Below are 19,263 nucleotides of genomic sequence, written 5' to 3' on the forward strand. Positions count from 1 at the left end.
CCCTACTTGCCAGATTTTGTTAGGCATGCAACAGCAACTGGATTCTCTTATGGATCGTAGGGAAGGCCAGGCCAAATGCCGTAAAGATTTTGCATCTGCCTGTGAAGAAGTCTAGCCTTCCACTCTCCCGCTTGGCCGTTTCGCCTGCTGCTTCTCCGAAGCTTCGCCTTTGCGCCACGAAGGTTTTAAAGAAATTCTTCTCTTGAAGATCGGACGCCTCCCGAGCGCGCCGCCATGCTCGAAGCTCGAGCGCCGCGCTGGGCCTCGCGCCGCGCCTCACGCCGCGCGCCACCCAGGACGCCGCGCTCTCCTCAGAAGCTCTTCCGCGTCAGTTCACGAGATGCGCTGCCAGGGACGCCACTCGCCTCCTCGTGTTATCTCTTCCTCATCATACCGATGTTGCTACCACGCCCGCAGTTTCTTTGATGACCAACTTCCTGTTTCTTCTGTTCAGGCTCATCAAGATTTAGCCTCTTACTTCCAAGCATGTTAAGTCCGCTGGCGTATCAGCGACTCCGGGACTACTTCTCCTCGCTCTCCTGATCCTCCAGCTGAGGAAGAGCTAGAACCCTGCCGCCAGAACCCTCGACGAAGAGAAACAAGTTCCTTCTGCTTCTTCCGATTATCAGACTCGACTTGGTTCGTTTAAGGATTTATTTCCGGATACGTTCGCTTCGTTAGCCCCGCCCCCGCCGCAGTTGGCTTCGCCTCAGGCGAAATCTCCTGGCTTTCTTAAAATGAAGAAATCCTTCTCTACCAAGAAGGCTTTTAAGAAAGTTCAAGACTGGATGTCTACTAGGAAGAACCAAGGGAAGACTTCTTTTGCTTTGCCTCCTTCTCGCTTGTCGGGAAAATCCGGAGTATGGTACGACACAGGGGAAGATATGGGTTTGTCAGTTCCCTCTACTTCTAAAGGGGACTTCGCTAGTCTTGTGGACGCCTCTAGGAGATCCCACTTGTCCTCTTCCAAGGTTTCCTGGACTCTTACTGAAATGGACCACCACCTCAAAGGACTTTTCAAGACAGTGGAAGTTTTTAACTTTTTGGACTGGTGTCTGGGCGTTCTGCACACTAAGGCTAATAGCCCTAGTTCTATTAGTCTGGGGGAGCTGTCCAGCGTTTTGCGGTGTATGGACAAGGCGTCAGAGATGGCTCTGAAGATCTGACTTCGAAGTTTTCACAGCTCTTTTAAAGAAGAGAGCATTGTTCTGTCTCTTTTTATGAAGTCGGTTTCTCCTTCTCAGAAGGAGAACTTCAGTTCGTGACCTTTCTAGCTTCATTCTTTCCCCAGACCTTGGTTAAGGATATCGCTTCCAGCCTTCAGGAGAAGGCCACTCAAGACCTCCTTTCCAGGTCCTCTAAACGTCCCTCAGCACCTTCTTCGTCGTCTTCTGTGCCTCATCAGGCTAAAAAGAAGCAGCCCTTTCGTGGAGGCTCTTCCACGGGTAGTTTCTCCAAACCCGCACCTCGAGGCAGAGGTTTTCCTAGAGGCAAGGTCGTCCCCAAGAGGGGCGGTAAGTGACCTCGCTTCTCCTCCAGACAGTAGAGCCAGGCTTCATTTTGCCTGCTCTGGAGAGGAGGCAGACTCTGTCCTCCAAGTAGTAGTAGAGGATACTTTAATCTCTTTCTCCTGACTCTCCACTTGTCTTCGACCCCCAGAGATTTATCTCCCAAGTACCACCCTGCCAAGCAGAAGATACCGTTCGACCTTCTCGACCAAATGCTCGAGAAGAGAGCAGTGGAGCCAGTCTTAGACACAAAATCCCCGGGATTTTACAACAGACTGTTTCTGGTTCCGAAACATCCAGAAGGCTGGAGACCTGTCTTGGACGTCAGCAGGCTGAAAACCACTTTGTCCAGAAGGACAAGTTCAAGATGGAAACGTCTCAGTCTATTTCCTTAGGAGCTCTGTCCCGGGATTGATGGTGTCTTAGACCTTCAAGATGCATACTTCATCCCGATTCATCCGCGACCAAGAAGTATCCCGCTTTGTCTTGGGCAAGACTTACCAATTCAGGGCTCTCTGCTTTGACTCAGCATAATAGCCCCCGAGGGTGTTTACTCTTCATGAAGAATATAGCGAGGTGGTTGCACCTCTCGGGAGTCAGGATCTCTCTCTACCTAGACGATTGGCTGATCCGTGCTTCTTCAGCACGAAGGTGTCTGGAGGACCTTCATTTTACTCTGGATCTAGTGGAGTCCCTGGGACTTGATCAATGTAGAAAATCGCAACCGATCCTCTCAGTCCATCGCTTATCTGGGGATTCATGAATTAGCGGTTTTTCTAGCGCCTCCGTCGCCAGAAAGGCAGTTCTTTGTTGCGAAAAGTCGCGGTCTTCTTGGAGAAGGAAACATGCTCGGTGAGGGAATGGATGAGTCTGCTGGGGACCATTTCCTCGCTGGAGAAGTTTGTTTCTCTAGGAAGGCTACATCTCAGACCTCTTCAGTTCTTTCTGCTGGAGAACTGGAAGAAAACAAGAAGACTTGGAAGAAGAATTAAGGATCCTTCCTCCATAAAAGACTCCTCAAGTGGTGGCTTCCAACCCTGTGAAGTTGGGAAAGGGATCTCTCTCAAGCTTCTGAGCCCCGACCTAGTGTTGTTTTCCGACGCTTCTTTGGCGGGTTGGGGAGCAACACTGGGAGGGAAGGAAGTGTCAGGAACCTGGAAAGGGCAACAGATTTCTGGGCATATCAACATCAAAGAGTTGGCAGCAACTCTAGCCCTCCGCCCAGCCCTAGTTGCCAATCACGTTGTTCAAGTGAACTCGACAACACTTCACGGGCGTTACGCATTCTCAAAAACAGGGCGGAACACACTCTCGCTCCCTGTTCGCCTTTGGCGAGAAATTTCCTCTGGGCTCAGCTCGCAACATTACAATCCTCACAAGATTTGTTGCAGGGTAGAGAATGTTCGAAAGGACTGCTCAGTCGGCGCCACTCAACTTCTTCCAACGGAATGGACTCTTCATCAGAGGTTTGCCACATCTTCTGGTCCTTTGGGTCGTCCTCTCGTGGATCTCTTCGCGACCAAGAACGCATGCAGGCTTCCCATCTACTGCCCCCTGTTCTAATCTAGGGCAGTGGCGATAGATGCCTTCTCTGGGATTGGACAGGTCTGGACGTTTATGCCTTCCTCCGCTCAAAATTCTGGGGAGGCTTCGCGTTCTCGGCCTCTCAAGGAACAAGGATGACGCCATCGCCCCGCTTTTGGCCTTTCGAACCAATGGTTTTCGGAGACTTTCTGGTTAGTGGACGTTCCCAGGTCTACCTTGAGAGCAGATCTGCTCAAACAACCCCACTCGCGAGATACCATCAAAACCTCTCGCTCTGAACCTGACTGCATTCAGACTATCGAGAAATTGGTCAGAGCTTGTGGTTTTCTTACAACAGTGGCACGGGCCATCGCTAGAGCCAGAAGAGCCTTCATCAAAGTGTATCAAGCTTAAGTGGGCAACCTTCAGAGGTTGGTGCAGAAAGAAGGAGTTTCTCTTCCTCGACCTCTTTGAGCCAAATAGCTGATTTCCTTCTTTTGAGAGAAAAACTCAAGTTGGCAGTCCCAACTATCAAGGGGTATCGGAGCATGCTTTCCTCTGTTTTCCGCCATAGAGGACTGGATTTGTCTAATAATAAGGACCTCCACGATCTCTTGAGATCTTTTGAAACATCTAAAGTTCCCCGGCCTATTCCCCCTACTTGGAATTTGGATGTTGTCCTCAAGTTTTTAATGGCCAGTCCGTTTGAGCCAATTCATTCAGCGTCTCTAAGGGATGTTACTAGAAAGACAGTCTTCCTCATTGCTCTGGCGACGGCGAAGAGAGTGAGTGAAGTTCAGGCTTTCAGCCGTCATGTGGGCTTCAAGGGACACAATGCTGTCTGCTCGTTGTCCCCTATTTTCTTGGCTAAGAATGAAAGGCCTTCTAATCCCTGGCCTAGATCGTTTGAGATTCAAGGTTTGACTGACCTAGCTGGACAGAATCCTGAGAGAGTTCTGTGCCCTGTTAGAGCGCTAAAGTTTTATTTCCAGAAGGACTCAGACCTGGCGCAGGTCCCTCGGACACCATGGTACTGCAAATATCCTGTTAATCCCATGTCGTATGAACGCGTTGGCATTCTTCATTAGGAATGTCATTAAGGAGGCTCATTCTGTTAAGTAATTTACTCCAACTTCTTCTTAAGTTGTTGAAAGTGAACGCCCATGAAGTTAGGGCAGTCGCTACCTCCATAGTTTTCCAGAGAATACATACAGTGATATTATCAGTGCCACTTTTGGAGAAGTGAATCAGTGCTTGGCTCTACACTACTTAAGAGATGCCAAGGTAGCTTATGAAAATTGCTATCTGGGACTCTTATTTGCTGCTTTTTTATGCTACAACCTTGGGGCCAAACAGTAGCTCTGCTCCTACTAATCCTATTTAGGTGGGCTTTTTAATCTTCGTGTTTTGTTGTGTTTTTTATATTGATGGCCGATTGATGGTGCTCAGTCTTCCCAATCCTTACACAAATCTAAAGTGCTGGTTAGTGGTTGGTATACTCGCTTGTCCTGGTATTATGATCCAAGTATTCAGTCACATTGTACACACTGACAGATCATCTAGCAGTCGCCAGCTTTATAGGCCCATTTACCCTGCTGGGGCTCTAGCAAAGCAGAAGCAGGCTAGGGTGACAGCAACCACTCAGTCAAAGTCTGAAAGCATTGTGTAAGGAACCAAAATATTTTATCTCTTAAATTGCTTTCCATTATTCTTAAGCTGTCTCTACCCCTCCAAAGGGTGTGGTAATTCAACATATATGATCTGGCAGGAAAGTCTGAATGTGTCAGATATTTTAATGATAAATAAAGTTTGTTCATACTACCTGGCAGATATATATATCCATAACAGCCCTCCCTCCTCCTCTGTGGAGACACGGCGCTAGAAAATCTGAATAGAAAATGGGAATGGAGTCCTGACTGCACTAGCTATGGAAATGTGTACTATCCACTGGTCCGAGCACTATGCAGCCATAAATTTGAAATTTGCCTGGACCTTCAGAGACTACAGCTATATATATATCTGCCAGGTAAGTATGAACAAACTTTATTTTATCATTAAAATATCATTTTTCAACACTTGCATTTGGTGCCACCACAAGATGTCATATCTGCTTTTGAAGAGAGCTTTGATGAAAACGACATCCTGCTTGCATTTTTATCATACTTTGAATATACGTATATAGGAATTGAAAGAGGAACCCCACACAACAGGAGAAGAAACGTACAGCTTTTCTGGGTTGAAATTTGGAACGTTTATTCCCGTTTTGAGAACACCCTGCCTGGTACTCATAAAAATGTTGAGGCCTTTCATAATTCCTAATATAGTCACCCTAATATATTTAAATTAATCAGTGTTTTGAAAAGTGAAGAAGGTTTGGACATTACAAAAAGAATCCAACTGGAAAGAGGTGATAACTTCATATGCACAAAAAGTACATGTTTGACTTGGCAACTTTATTTCAAATTATGACAGTAATAATAAAATGTTGTATTTAAGGGACGTCATATATAATATGCATATTTTTTGGTGTATCAATATTGCCAAGTAAAGTTTTTTGAATAAATTCAAGTAAAGTTTTGATTGTAATGATTTTTAATTCAAATAATTATTCTATAAATATAAATTTATAGAATAATTATTTAAATTTAAATAAGTAGTAAATGGTTACTTTTAAATAGTAATGATTTTTCATTCAAATTATTATTTTATACAGTAAATTGTACATAAGTAGTAAATGGCAACTTTTAAATACATTCATGTAAAGTTTTGATAGTGGTTTTTCCTTTCAGTTTTTTTTTTCTTTATAAATTGTATTTATTAAATGGCAATTTCCACCTGGCAGTTTTCTGTATGGCAATTTTCCCACAATGGCAACTTTCCCAGACAGTAATGGCAATTTACCCATGGGAAATATTCCCAATGGCAATTTTCCCATAGGCAGTTTCCCTAGCACCTACTGCTATGAATGGCTTAGGACAGAGTTGGACCTTTACCTGTTCTGTAATTGCATATAGCACTATGGTAGAACAGTACAATTGATTGTATGCAGTGTTAATAGAGAAGCATGTGATTCCTTGATGACATCATTGTACCATTTAATAAGTAAAATAATGTTGAAAATGTTATGATCAGTGAATTTTTATAGGTTTTCATTTTTGTTCATAGATGTATGTGGAACTGTTCACCGACTGTTCAGATTTTGGGCTTCAATAATGGTGGCTGTACTGACTGCTGCGCTAATTACCGCTGCTGAGATATCCAGCTTGTTTTCTGCACTGGGTGTTATTGTCTGCTTGATATGTATGGTGGTTTTTATATCAAGGTAAGATTTTACTCTGTTATATAGTGAAACCTAAGTTGTGTTCATATACAGCCATCACCCTACTTATGAATGTGTTATGTTTCAGACTCGTTTGCATCTTGAATCGTTCGTAAGGTGGTATTTAATATGTAGTGCATCATTTTTGTTGATGTTTACATTCCCAAGTTAACTCAGGAGTCATAGATTACTATTTTCACTGCATTTTTAGGGATGCAGTATTATAAAGAATTACTTTGGATGCTGGATACAGGTCAAAAGAAGAAAATAAAATTTAGATTCATGCAACATTCAAAATTTAATATTTTTTCCATGCTTTGAAAGTCATGGACTTGGAGAGAATTTTGCAGGAGCAGCATCTGACTTTGGAAGTTCATAAAGTAAACAATGCACACTGCCATCTGTTGACAAAAATACATACTAAATGTTTCCAATGGGGAGATGAAATATAGAAAATGGGAATTCATCATAGAATGAGTTCAATTGGGAAGGTAGAAATAAGTAGGAATGTTTTTTAGTATGAACAAGTATTCTCATGATTGTAATAAGAATAGTGTACATGGTAGTTAGTCACGAGAATATTTGGGATAATTAGGGAAGGAGTTAAAGGAGCACATGCTTCTTCTTCCGTGTATCCTTCTGTTATTTGCAAAAATTCTTACTAGCAGAATAGGCGCGCAGATCAAAATTCAAACTTGTGACCCTGTCTGTTCGTATCTGTGAAGCTTTGCAACTTGAATGCTCACAAGTAAGGTTGGTGACTGTACTCTTGCACATCTTTCAAAAGTCATATTGGTACATGTCAAAGCAGTATAGCATCTGTTGCTGGTCATGGTAGGTATGTGCTAAAGTGTGCATCTGGTTACATGCAGAGGGATTCAGTTGGGTTGCATGTTTTTGTTAGATAATTTCATATAGTTTGGTGCAGATATGAACTGTTTCATCATTTTAACTCTTCCTCTAGTGAGTGATGTAGGGCAGGATGTCTACTGTGATACTGTATATTGTTTTTTGAGGTGAAACTTACCCTCTTATCATTTGCTTCATCGGCTGCTATTTGGTGCAGGTTCAACAAGTGTTAAAATTTAAACGTCATTAACGAATGCTCCCAATAGTTACCCCCACTTATTAGAGGGTGGGGGTAAGACAGAGACTGTTTTGGTTGTCATTCCTCTCATGTTCGGGAAAACGGTTGGATGCGTAGACAAGTGCTTTGACATTTGGGTTTGTTTTTCTTGGTTAACAAATTGGATCGTCTGGAATTTGGTTTGTATTTGGCAATATGGATTCTTCTTCTCAATCTTCCCTATCGAAATAAGTTAGAATACCAAAATAATACTTTTCTCCACCATTCCCAGGCCACTAAAGGGAAGTCTCCTCTCCCTCTTCCTATAAATGTACTTTGGGCAGTCCTACCTCTTACCCCTGGTCCTCCTCTCCAGTCTTGGGAGGGAAGAAGTGTCCTTGTAGCAGCAAGGATCCAGATTTCATACATCTGATTAGCTCTTCGAGCCCTTGTGTGCCTGTGGGTGCAGGGTGGGCCACTTCACTCAGGTGTGGTAACACTTAGGCTAATTGCAGATACCCTGGTAAAGGACATTCTTTTGGAAGGTTATTGCATTCCTTTCAGGAATTCACTGCCTCTTCAATCAGCTCTTAACCCTTCAGTCATACAGAGCAACCTAGAGAAGAGACAGGTAATGAGTCAGGAAGCCTTTTCTACATTAGAGAAGGCAGCATTAGAGGAAGTACCAGCTACTTTGCTGGGCTTTTTTACAACAGGCTGTCCCTAGTTCCAGGCAGTGGGAGGTTGGACAGTCCTAGACGTGCAGTATACAGGCTCAACCCATGTGTCCAGCTGTACCCTTTTTTTCCATGGAGTCAACCCCCATGGTCTTTAGCCGCCATGGAGAAGGTACATGTGTGTTTACAGTGGACATGAAAGATGCGTACTTTTGTGTCCCCATTCACCAACTTTTGAGGAAGTACCACACTGTCTTTGGGGAAAGACATGCCAATGTCGAGCTCTTTGTTTTAGGCAGAGTTCTATGCCCCAAGTTTTCACTCGGGTGCTGTCCCCTTCATGAATGTTTCACTTATTAGGGGTGAAGATACAGTACTTCTGTACCAGGACAACTGGATTATCTTTTTGAAGTCTAGGGGGATGGCCTGAGGGCAAGAGAGCCTGTACTGGGCTTAGCAAAAGCCCTAGGCTTACTAATAAAGTTTGCATCTCATCTCTGAAACCTACACAATTGGGTGACCTACCTGGGTGTAGTGGTTGATTCTGTTCTGTTCAAGGTTTTCCGACATAAGCTTGAGTAGACAATCTGTTATTGATCACGAGAGAATTATCCTCCTCAGGGAGCATGCCCGCTAATGCTGGTTGTATTGCGTAGACCGCATTTTCTGTGAAGTTAGTTCCAAGTGCTCAACTTAGGATGATATCTCTTCAGCTGCACTTGAGAGGTGCTGGCACAGAGAGAGACTCAGCCAGACCATGAGATGGAGCTGTGAAGCCAAGAACTGATCCTTTCCCTTCATTGGTGGATGTCCATAGCATTGCCTCTGGCAGGGAAATCTCTAGAGTCCCTGAAACCAGACCTTTTACTGTACAGTATTTAGTTGCCTCAGGCAAGGATGGGGGTGTGATTATTGCGAACCAAGTCGCTTCGGGGTGTGGTCGCCAGTAGAAGCGAATCTTCACGTTTATTGCAAGGAATTGTTGGCTGTCCAGGTGGAATTTAAGTAATTTCTGTCTTCTTGGACATGTCTTCTCTGGCTCATATAAGACGGCAGGGGGTATGAATTCGGAAACCTTGGTATCCGTCACCAGGACTTGAGCCTCTGGACTGTGCAGAAGAATATTGTCGAAATGCCCCAGTTGGTTCCTGGTTGGTGGACATGTTAAATCGTCCAAGACAGGTGGTCTCCCATGTTTGATCTTTAACCCTGTAGTTTATAGGTGATTTGGAGAGTGTTCGGCAAACCCCTCATTGACCTCTTTGCAACAAAGCTGAATTATTGTCTCCAGCTGTATGTCTCCCCAGTTCTGGGCCCTCAAACCTGGGCAGTAGACGTTATGGTTAAAGTTGGACACCTATTCATGTATGCTGTTAAAGGGGGTACTCTAGGGTTGAGGACTACCGGGAACACCAACATGGTTCTAATAGCTCTTTGGTGGCTGAGGAGGCACTGGTTCCCAGTCCTTCCAGATATCAGTAGAAGTTCCTGCTTGACGAGGCGGGGACAGGGAAGCTTCATGGAAATATCAGATGCTTAGTCTAACCACATAGAAACTGTCTTCTAGCTCCTCAGCTCCAGAGACTTTTATAAGTTATCTAAGGGACTCTTTCCTAACGACAAAGGGAAAGTTCACTAATTTCTTGTTCAGTACTGTGGGAGCTTTATAGATTATGATGCAAGCCCTGGGGCATTTCCTGTCTTTGCACCAAATATTAACAATACAGTGCTCCCCTGCTTTTACGCAGGGATAGGTTCCAGAACCCACTGCGGAAATGCAAAAATCCCCTTTAAAAATGCTTATAACTGGCTTACAACTGCCAAATACCCTCTACCCCTTAAACTAAAATGCTTTTAGCTGCCTATTTTAATAGTTCACTGCCTAATTTAAAAGTTCAAGTTTTATGTGTTTCACTTATCTGCGGTTCAATTTGTCGCGGATTTTTTTGGAACACATCATTCACTTGTCCGCAGGGGCAATTTCACTAATTTGCGGATTTTTCTTTGGGCTGTATCTCTAAAATCATCACTAATTCTCTTGTTTTCTTAGAGGAACAGTATTTTATCACTAGTTACTGCATTTTTTCATTAAAATGTATGTATACTGGGAGAGAGAGAGATTACGTCGTCACAGAAAAATTCTACTGGAGCCTACGTATGAAATTAGGATTTTAAATATTTTTATGGTGATTAGATCAATACAGTATAAATAGATTCTGTAAGTGAAATAATGTGTTAAAGATAGTTTACTGTGTCTTTTCAGTATACTGTATGTTTTTAGAGAGAGAGAGAGAGAGAGAGAGAGAGAGAGAGAGAGAGAGAGAGAGAGAGAGAGAGAGAGAGAGAGATATATGGCACAAGAAATTTTTTTATAAATTTATGGGAGATGGTGAGGACTAACCACAAAATGACATAAACCAAGAACTTACTGTAGTAAACAATTTTTTTTATCATAAATGTAATTGTAGGTAGTCACAAAAATATTAATATGACATAAATGTAGCATTCTGTTTGGAGGTACATGTCCCGTCGTCCTAAACTACCCACGTATTTTAGATGCTCTACTGTATACAGTACTAGTACTATCCTAAAATACATACCTGTGCTGTAAATATTTTAAAATCGTCTTAAAACACAGGAAAATATCAATATACGTAAAATGTACACCCAGTGCATTACAGCATGCACAGAACAATGTGCAAAGTTACGTAGGCCAAAGAAACGTGCGTGTCTGAATGATAGGGGATACTTAAGAGTAACAGTTGTAGGCTGGTATACTTGATTTTGCGACATGACTTTGAAATGATATTAGGGTGTTCTGGGATGATAGTTTGAGGTATATTTTTGTTTGAACTGTCAAGTTTAGTGATGAACTGTTAAAATAGGCAGTTATAAGCATTTTAGGAGTGTATATAGCCTACTTAAGAGTAACAGTAGTAGGAGAGTACTGTAATGTAAGCTTACTTTGGGTGTTTTGGGATGATGGTTTGGGGTGTATTTTTGTTTGAAATGATATTAAATTGTTTTAGTATGATAATTTAAGGTATATTTTTGTTTGAACTATCAAATTAAGCAGTGAAATGTTAAAATAGGCAGTTATGAGCATTTTAGTTTAAGGGGTACAAGGTATTTGGCAGTTATAAGCATTTTTAGAAAGGATTTTTGCATTTCCGCGGTAGGCTCTGAAACCCATCCCTGCGTAAAAATAGGAGAGCACTGTATACCTTAAATTATCGTACTATAAGAATTTAATATTTTAAACAAAAACACACCCCAAACCATCATCCCAAAACACCCAAAGTCATCTTACATTCCCTCCTACTACTGTTACTCTTAAGTATATACACCCCTAAAATGCTTATTAACCGCCTATTTTAACAGTTCATCTCCCAACTTAACAGTTCAAACAAAAATATCCCTCAAACTATCATCCCAAAACACCCCAATATCATTTCAAAGTCATCTTACAACATTATGTACCCACCTACAACTGTTACTCTTAAATATCCCCAGTAATTCAGACATGCACATTTGGTTTAAAGTGTTATCTCCTAATTCATTCTTTTTCATACAGGGTGAATGGTGAAGATTTTTTTGGGACATCTGTTGTGCACGTTGCCCAGCCTCCTGTAGCGCAAGTTTCAGTCCAGAAAGTAGCTGTCCCATTTTCTTTAGAACTTCATAGGCCAGAAGAAATTAAGTTTTCTGGTAAGTGCTTGTTGTTGAAAATTGTTTAAACAATAAATATATGGGTAATTTTGGCTTGGTGAGAAAAAGTTAAATATGTGTAATGACAAACCTATCACTCATAGTGTTGAATTCCCCTAGACATGTAACATCTGAAGTCATGAAGACAGATAAAGAATTTCTAGAAAATAGACTACTAAGTGACTGTACAGTCATACCTCTTGCATTTGTGTTTTTGGATTCGTGAATTCATGGATTCACAAAATTTTCATTGGAACCTAATTAATTTGCATCTGTGAGTTTATCACAGATCTGCATACACTACGTACATGTTTTCTTTATTTTATTGAATTGTAGCTTCGTTATATGATTTCTGTGACACTTGAAGTTTACCTAGTTTTACCTAGTTTACCTTCCTGACAGTGATAAAGAAAACATCAGTCATTAAGTTTACAGTCCCATTCGTTACTTGATTTTATCTTACTGTGGGTGCAAAAGAAAACGGCAGCCAATGAATTAGTCTAGGGGTAACATTAGTGTACCGTACTGTAAATGCGCTAGTGTGGCAAATACCCATTAGGTGATACTGTACTCTATTTTGTATATCAACCATTTATTTCTTTTTTTTAAGGGTAACGTATTAAGCTAAATCTTAATGAAATTTAAGTGCTTTGGGTCATATTTAGGGTTTAATCTCTAGAAATAAGCATTTATTAGCATTTTTAGTGACTCGTACCAAACATTTGCAATTCCTCCTGATCCATGACGGGTTCTGGAACCTAACCTCGCAAATGTTCGAGGTATTACTGCAGACACATGTGCACCTTTGACTCATTGATTGGAAGAAAGTGCTGACCTTAATTTTGCATGTCTCCTTTTGACAACAAATACATGTAAAATCTTTAATGTATTGCTTTAGTTCAAACTGGAGAAAATTCACCATGGTTCACCCTTTTCATCAGTAATTTTGTACTTTTCCTTATCAATCCTCTTGTTTCCTTAACCTCTAGGCTGAGTGATGCTTCAGTCTGCAAAGCTTACTGAATTTGCCTCATCTTTGTTTCTAGCTAAATCAGTAAATCTCCTTTCCACCACAGTGTTAAGTTAATGTGGCAATACTGCAACACTCTATTAGTATTTCTTATGCTAGGTGCCAGATGAGTTGAGAGGTTTCCTTTGGTTTTTAGGTACAGTTTTTAGCCTGGTCAATTTTCATAGCATTATTTTTGAGTTTATATAATTACAATACCCTACAGTAAATACTTTTTTCCTGAGTTGTCAGTTACTCCTGTTTATAATTGATGGGTTTATGAATCTGTTTCATTTCACCACTGTAAATATTTCTGTTTTTCTTACAGTGCTGCTTTTTATGTTTTGAGTACTGCATCTATATGCTTTGTGTATGTGATAGCAGATATATATTTGTGTGTTGCCACTTTTTTTTCTTTAATGGTTCCTCCCTTTGTCAGTGATGGGGAGGCGACAGCTTTGTCCTCTCGTAAAAGAGGGGGGATGGCAGAGTTTAGTTCTGAACCCTTCACTCGTATTAGCTAAAATTTACCAGCCTTCCAACATGAAGTCTTTTATGGGAGACGTCATGGTTCACCTGATTTTTTTCAAGTGCACCATGGCAATTCTGTGGTGGCTTTCAATTCCAGTGAGTTGTGGGGACGGACCTCTTTCCCAAGGAGTAAGCCTTCTTTTTGATAGTGTAGTCATTTGTTTTGTCTTCAAGGAGTTACCCCTCCGTGGTCTACTAGAGCTTCTTGATGACCACAGTAATATCAAAGAATTCTCTTTTAGCTGGTCTAGTGGCAGGATTTTGTGTTGTAATGATAAATACTATAATACATGATGGAGTATGTAATGGACTCAGTTTTCCAACGTCAAAACCTGCTAGAAGAAGAAGTGATTATCGTGCATGCACAATCTGCCATATTGTTGACAAACGTACTGGCACAAGACCAGGAAGCTATTACTCTTCCGTGGTCAACACAGTGCGGTTTGCTGATAATTCCAGTGCTCTGAAAATGCAACTTCTCTCCGTATTTTCAGTAGTGAACAGCATGGATACATCTAAAGAATTAAGTGCTTAACTTCAAGTTGCAGTTAAAATTTTAGTTTAAACTTTTGGAATTGGTAATTAATTTGTGTGAAAGCCAGAACCCAGCGTCTCTAGTTAACACATGATTGGCGCTTTCTCATGATGCTGATGGCTAGTTTTGGAAACGTGCAGATTGTTTTAAAGAATTTGTCATTCTAATTAAAAGGAATGTTCTACAATTTATCATTAATATAGAAAATCCTTTCAGATTATATGATGTCTACAATAACCTAGGAAGAAGCCTACATCAGATTAATGAGAATAATGTAGACTAGGTTAATAGTGGATGTTGTCTGTAGCCTATAACTTAGGATTACATTTCCTTAAGTGTGAACTAAACCTCAATTAGGTAATAACCTAAATTAAGGGGAAGAACTCTTTAAGAAATACCCTATTATGGGCCTAGGCAAGAGCCTAGTATAGACCAAGGACCCTAGGATTAGATAATAGCAACAATCTGGGCAAGGTAAAATGGTAGTCTAGCTATAAGGCTACATATTAGTAAAAATTTTTGTTTTATGTAGCCTATACACATAGGCATGACGTAAATAATTTGGTCTAGGCCGCACCTTATACTGTATTAGGTTTAGTAATAACCTTTTACAAAACATCCCATTATTGGACTGATGGTAGTTTATCGTTAAGGCTATATATTAAGGTAATTGTGTTTTACATAACCCATACCCTTAAGTGTGAATTAAATAATCTGGATTAGGCAGTAGCTGAGATTAGGGTAAGTAATACCCTAGCTATAAGGTTACACATTACTGAGTTACTGTTTTATATAGTTGACCAAATAGCCTAGGATTAGATATAAATAACAACCTGGGTTAGACAAAAATGGCAGCCTAACTACATATTAGGCTACATATTAGTGAGTTTATGTTTTTTTATAGCTTAAACGTTTAAGAGCTTTCTAAAATAATTTGGATTAGACAATACCCTATACTAGGCTAAGAGAGAACATTTTAAGAAGTATCCTGTTATTGGTCTAAGAAGTAGTTTAGACCAAATAGCCTAGGATTAGATATAATAGTATCCTAGGATTGATAAAATGATAACCTAGTTTTTTATGACTTGGTAACCTATTTGTAAGCTACGTATTAGTGGGGTTCTTATGTATCCTATATCCTTAAAGGTTATATAAACATAGACCAGGCAGTAGCCTAACCAGATTAAGGAGGAATCCCTTTTAAAGGAATATCCTGCTATTAGTTTTAAACAGTAGTTCAAATTGATAAAGCAATGTCCGAGTATCAGATAAAAGGTAGTCTCGGCCCAATAAAACAGCAAACTAGATTATAAGATGTTTCTTTCCTGTATAGTTTATATCCTTAAGTGTGATTTAAATAAGCCTAGACTAGGCAGTGGCCTAGAACAGGTTAAGCAAGAACCTTCTGAAGAAATCCTCTATTTCTAGCCTAACAGACATTATGCTAGAAGCATTAACCTAAGCTATATAAAACAGTTGGGTTAGTTAAACAAATTAGTGTATAAGCAGTTAGCCTGAGTGGCATGACATTCAAAATTAAATTTCACATAGTCCTGGCAAGAGGACTACAGGCAGTCCCCGCTTACCGGTGATCTGGTTTTACACCGCTTGTCTAGCGACACCATTAACTGGACTTTCGCCACTGATCTCCGCTTAACGGCGGCACGGATCACAGTTAACGGCTCCATTAAGAGGGTAATTAGCTGTATTATCGCCAGTTTTCGGTTAGCGGTGCTCAGCCGGGAATGGAACCCCCGCCGTTAACCTGGGACTTCCTGTAGAGGATTTCTTAGAGGGTTCTTGCTTAACCTAGTCTAGGCTCATTTAAATCACACTTAAGGATATAAATTATACAGGAAAGAACCCTCTTATAATCTAGTTTGCTGTTTTATCAGGCCGAGACTGCCTTTATCTGATATTCGGCCATTGCTTTATGTAACTTGAACTACTGTTTTAAGCTAATAGTAGGATATGCCTTTAAAAGGGTTATGTGCAAAATTTGTAGTATGCTCCTGGCAGCAAGTTTTGAGGACAAAACAGCTCATTTTAAGCTGTCTTGATGGGTCCTAGGGTTCAGTAGGGTTGAGGAACGGGGAGATTATATCTTTCTGGCAGAAGTCCAGCAGCAGATATTTAACCTTTCTCAGAACTAGATCTGTGTTTGGGCCAAAACCCAGTAACATTAGTCCCCAATACCTCCAAGGTTAATCCGGTGGAGGAAGTAGAGGAATCTTTACATGGGGGTGACATTCTTATTAATGAACATGCAGTGGACATTGCCACTGAAATGGCCCTGCTGTACCCAGACGGATCAGGGACACAAATTTCAGCTAATCAGGGGAGAAACTTTTCAGAAGGAATTCTATCCCCCATGCAGCTATCAGATGCTGAAGACGGTCTTTTCCCCAAAAGGGATACTAGGATCCACCTGACCCCGACTGAAATTACTACATTTTCAGAGGGGTATTGTAACCTACCCAGGACTTCTGCACTTTGGTTAACTGGCAGTTACAGTTCAGTTGTTGAAGCTCAGTCTGATTGAGCAAGCTCCCCCAGAAGGGATACTGTACACAGTTTGCGGCATTTGATCAATTCCGTAAGGAAATTATAAGTAACATCAGAGATGTTCTTGCCACAGAATGGCAATACATGATACATGATTCCAAAAAGGAAATTAAGGAAATTAAGTCAGTCGTGTACACCCCAAAGTGTAAAAGTACTGCATTCTGTAATCAAAAAGTGAGTGGACACAAATTCTGCCCAAACAAAGTCTAATATTAGAATTCCGACTGGAAACAACAAAATGGCCAGTTTGGACTACAAAACTTCAGATCAAAACTTAACAGGGGCTCCGATATTCACCCCTGATGATACCGATAGTCTTTGGCAAGACGCCTCAGTGTGCATTTTTTCTGCCGATGGTAGGCATTTAATTAATGAGAGAAAAACTACGATTGAAGTTGTACATGTAGAATTTAGAGACAGGGCAGCATTCCCAAATACAGAATGGCGCCTGGTACCACCTTCACAAGACATGGAGATACAACCGAAAGAAATGGTTCTCTTACTTGTGTCTATGGCATTAAAAGCTATAGAAGACATCCTTTACCAGGTCAATGGAAAATGGGTCTCTACTTTCATTTTGAATAAGACCCGTTGCTCACCAAGTAGCCCCAGCCTTCTGTCCCTTCACTTGCAAAATAATTATGTGAAGGCAGATTTTCAGAATTTTATAGTGACTGGAAAATAAGAGAGAATGGCAGAATTAAAGCCATTTGCCACAGTCATCCCAGTTTTGAAAAATTCCACCATGGAATGGGCAATGCTACAACTCTGTTTTGAAAGGAAAAAGCTCCCTTGGGATATGGCTACTCAGCAGTTTGGGACCCCTATGAAAAGAATCTTGGAGGGGACAGCCTTGGCAGAATTTCATGCCAGGATCCACCTCCTTTAGTATTATAACCTCTACCACCTTGCTGGAAGTTGCCACCAAAAGGCTTCCAGAAGATTCTAGAACAATTTTTGCTGTTGTGGCCAAAAGTCTTGTGAGAACCCTATGGGAAGCACTCTAGGACTCTCTAGAGTGGCGCATAAAAGCGCGAATGGAAACACTGGAGGACTCCAACAAGTCACTCCCCAATGTAACTTCTTTATTACATTGTAACCCCTTCTGTAAAGACCTGTTTGAGTACTCTGTTGTGGCTCAACTTACGAGCAAGCCCATTCGCAGAATTGTACAGTGTATGCTCTTCTGGGAAAAGGGGAATCCAGGAAACAGAGTGATGATTTCTCAGAACCTCAGGGTGACCCTTGTAGCTCCCTTGTGGCCACACGCAGAATGGTACCCACATCTACTAGCTTTGCTGACAGAAACACCAAGAGAGATTTCCCCCATGGCACAACCATCTGTGCCAACTGCATGTCGAGAGGGTTCACCAGTCAGTAGGGTCCCTGTCTCTTCACGGTTGGAGACTATCCAGTATCTCCTGCGAACGAGAGGCTTTTCTCGCAGAGCAACGTCAGAAATATCTGGTTATCTCAGAAGGTCTTCTACAGCCGTGTACCAAGGAAAGTGGGCCGTCTACTGTGATTGGTGTCGTCAGTGGGGTTTCTTTCCAGTCGGAACTACTATTCAGCAAGTAGTAAACTTCCTCATTTTTCTCCAAAGGGAGAAACTCCTTTTGGTGTCAGTCATCAAGGGATATAGGGCTGCTTTAGGTTTAGTTCTATGTTTGAAGGATGTAAACCTTTCGTCTTCTTGGGAAATATCTATGCTTCTCAGGAGTTTTGAGCAGTCCTGTTCCCCGAGAGATCTTAGACCCCTTAATTGGGACGTAACACTGGTGCTTAGCAGTCTCACGCGTAGTCCATACAAACCCTTATAGGCTTTATCAGATAGGAATTTAACCCTCAAGATGGTTTTCCTTTTAGCCTTGGCCTCTTCAGAGAGTTAGTGAACTTCATAGACTCTATTTTGATGTTAAACACACTGGGGATTGGGGTCTGTAGCCTTCAAATTTGTCCGGAATTTGTTTCTAATACTCAGAATCCCTCAGTTCATGACAACAGATTCACATCTTTTTTTATCCTTTCCCTTGGAGATTTTGTTGGTAGTGACCTGAAGAATTGCTTTTATGTCCCGTCATGGCACTGCGTAACTATCTAAAAAGGACTCGACATCTCAGACCGGGTTGTCAAACATTTTTTGTTAGTACAGGCCAGAACAAGAAGGAAGCGTCCAAGAATACTATCTCCTTTTGGCTATGTGAGGTGATCAAACAAGCCTACAGTCCTTCACATTCAGATGCCAATACAGTTCATGTAAGATCACATGATGTCAGGAGTCTAGGCCCTTCTATTGCTTTCAAAAGGAACTTGTCAATTTGAAAGATTTTACAGGCTGGTACAGGCTTTGCCAAACCACCTTCACAACCTTCTATATGTGGGACATTGCCCACAGGCCTTGGACACTCTTTCCGTGGGTCCGGTGGTGGCTGCTCAACAAGTTTTGTAGTTCATCCAGTGTCCTTAGCAGGACAGTTTGTATCTTTCCTAAGATGTTGATTTTGAAAGTGAGAGTGAATGGGATGACTGGGCTTCTTCCTTTCTCTTTCTTTTTCTCCTCTACGAGTGGGCAGTGGAGAGAATTAATCCATCATGCACTAGAACCGGTCAGATACAGATGAGAGAGCCCCATTCCATTGCTTTTCCTATTGTTCCTACACAGTACAAACTATATATGGAAGCAAGTCCCTTCCTCTCTCTTACAAGGGAGAGGGGAAGTGACAGCAAACAAGGTTGGTGGCTAACATAAAAGTTTTGTTGTCTCCGACAATTACAGGTTCCTTATATTCCTACAAGACACAATGTAACAGGAGTTCACATT

The 19,263-nt window shown here is 41.4% G+C and overlaps 1 protein-coding gene across 5 annotated transcripts in view; it reads left to right on the forward strand.

Moving 5' to 3' along the window:
- LOC136855612 (cell growth regulator with RING finger domain protein 1-like) overlaps positions 1-19,263 on the forward strand; it is a 91,321-nt gene that overhangs the window by 15,631 nt on the left and 56,427 nt on the right. For 4 of the 5 annotated variants that reach the window (XM_067132712.1, XM_067132715.1, XM_067132717.1 and 1 more), the window contains exons 2-3: positions 6,198-6,354; positions 11,669-11,802. In XM_067132712.1, the coding sequence (XP_066988813.1) occupies positions 6,245-6,354; positions 11,669-11,802 (244 nt within the window). In that variant the 5' untranslated portion in view covers positions 6,198-6,244. The remainder of the gene's footprint in view (positions 1-6,197; positions 6,355-11,668; positions 11,803-19,263) is intronic. The other variant, XM_067132716.1, reaches the window with a different exon arrangement.

Source organism: Macrobrachium rosenbergii, chromosome 32, assembly GCF_040412425.1.
Source record: "Macrobrachium rosenbergii isolate ZJJX-2024 chromosome 32, ASM4041242v1, whole genome shotgun sequence".
Classification (NCBI taxonomy): Eukaryota; Metazoa; Arthropoda; class Malacostraca; order Decapoda; family Palaemonidae; genus Macrobrachium; species Macrobrachium rosenbergii.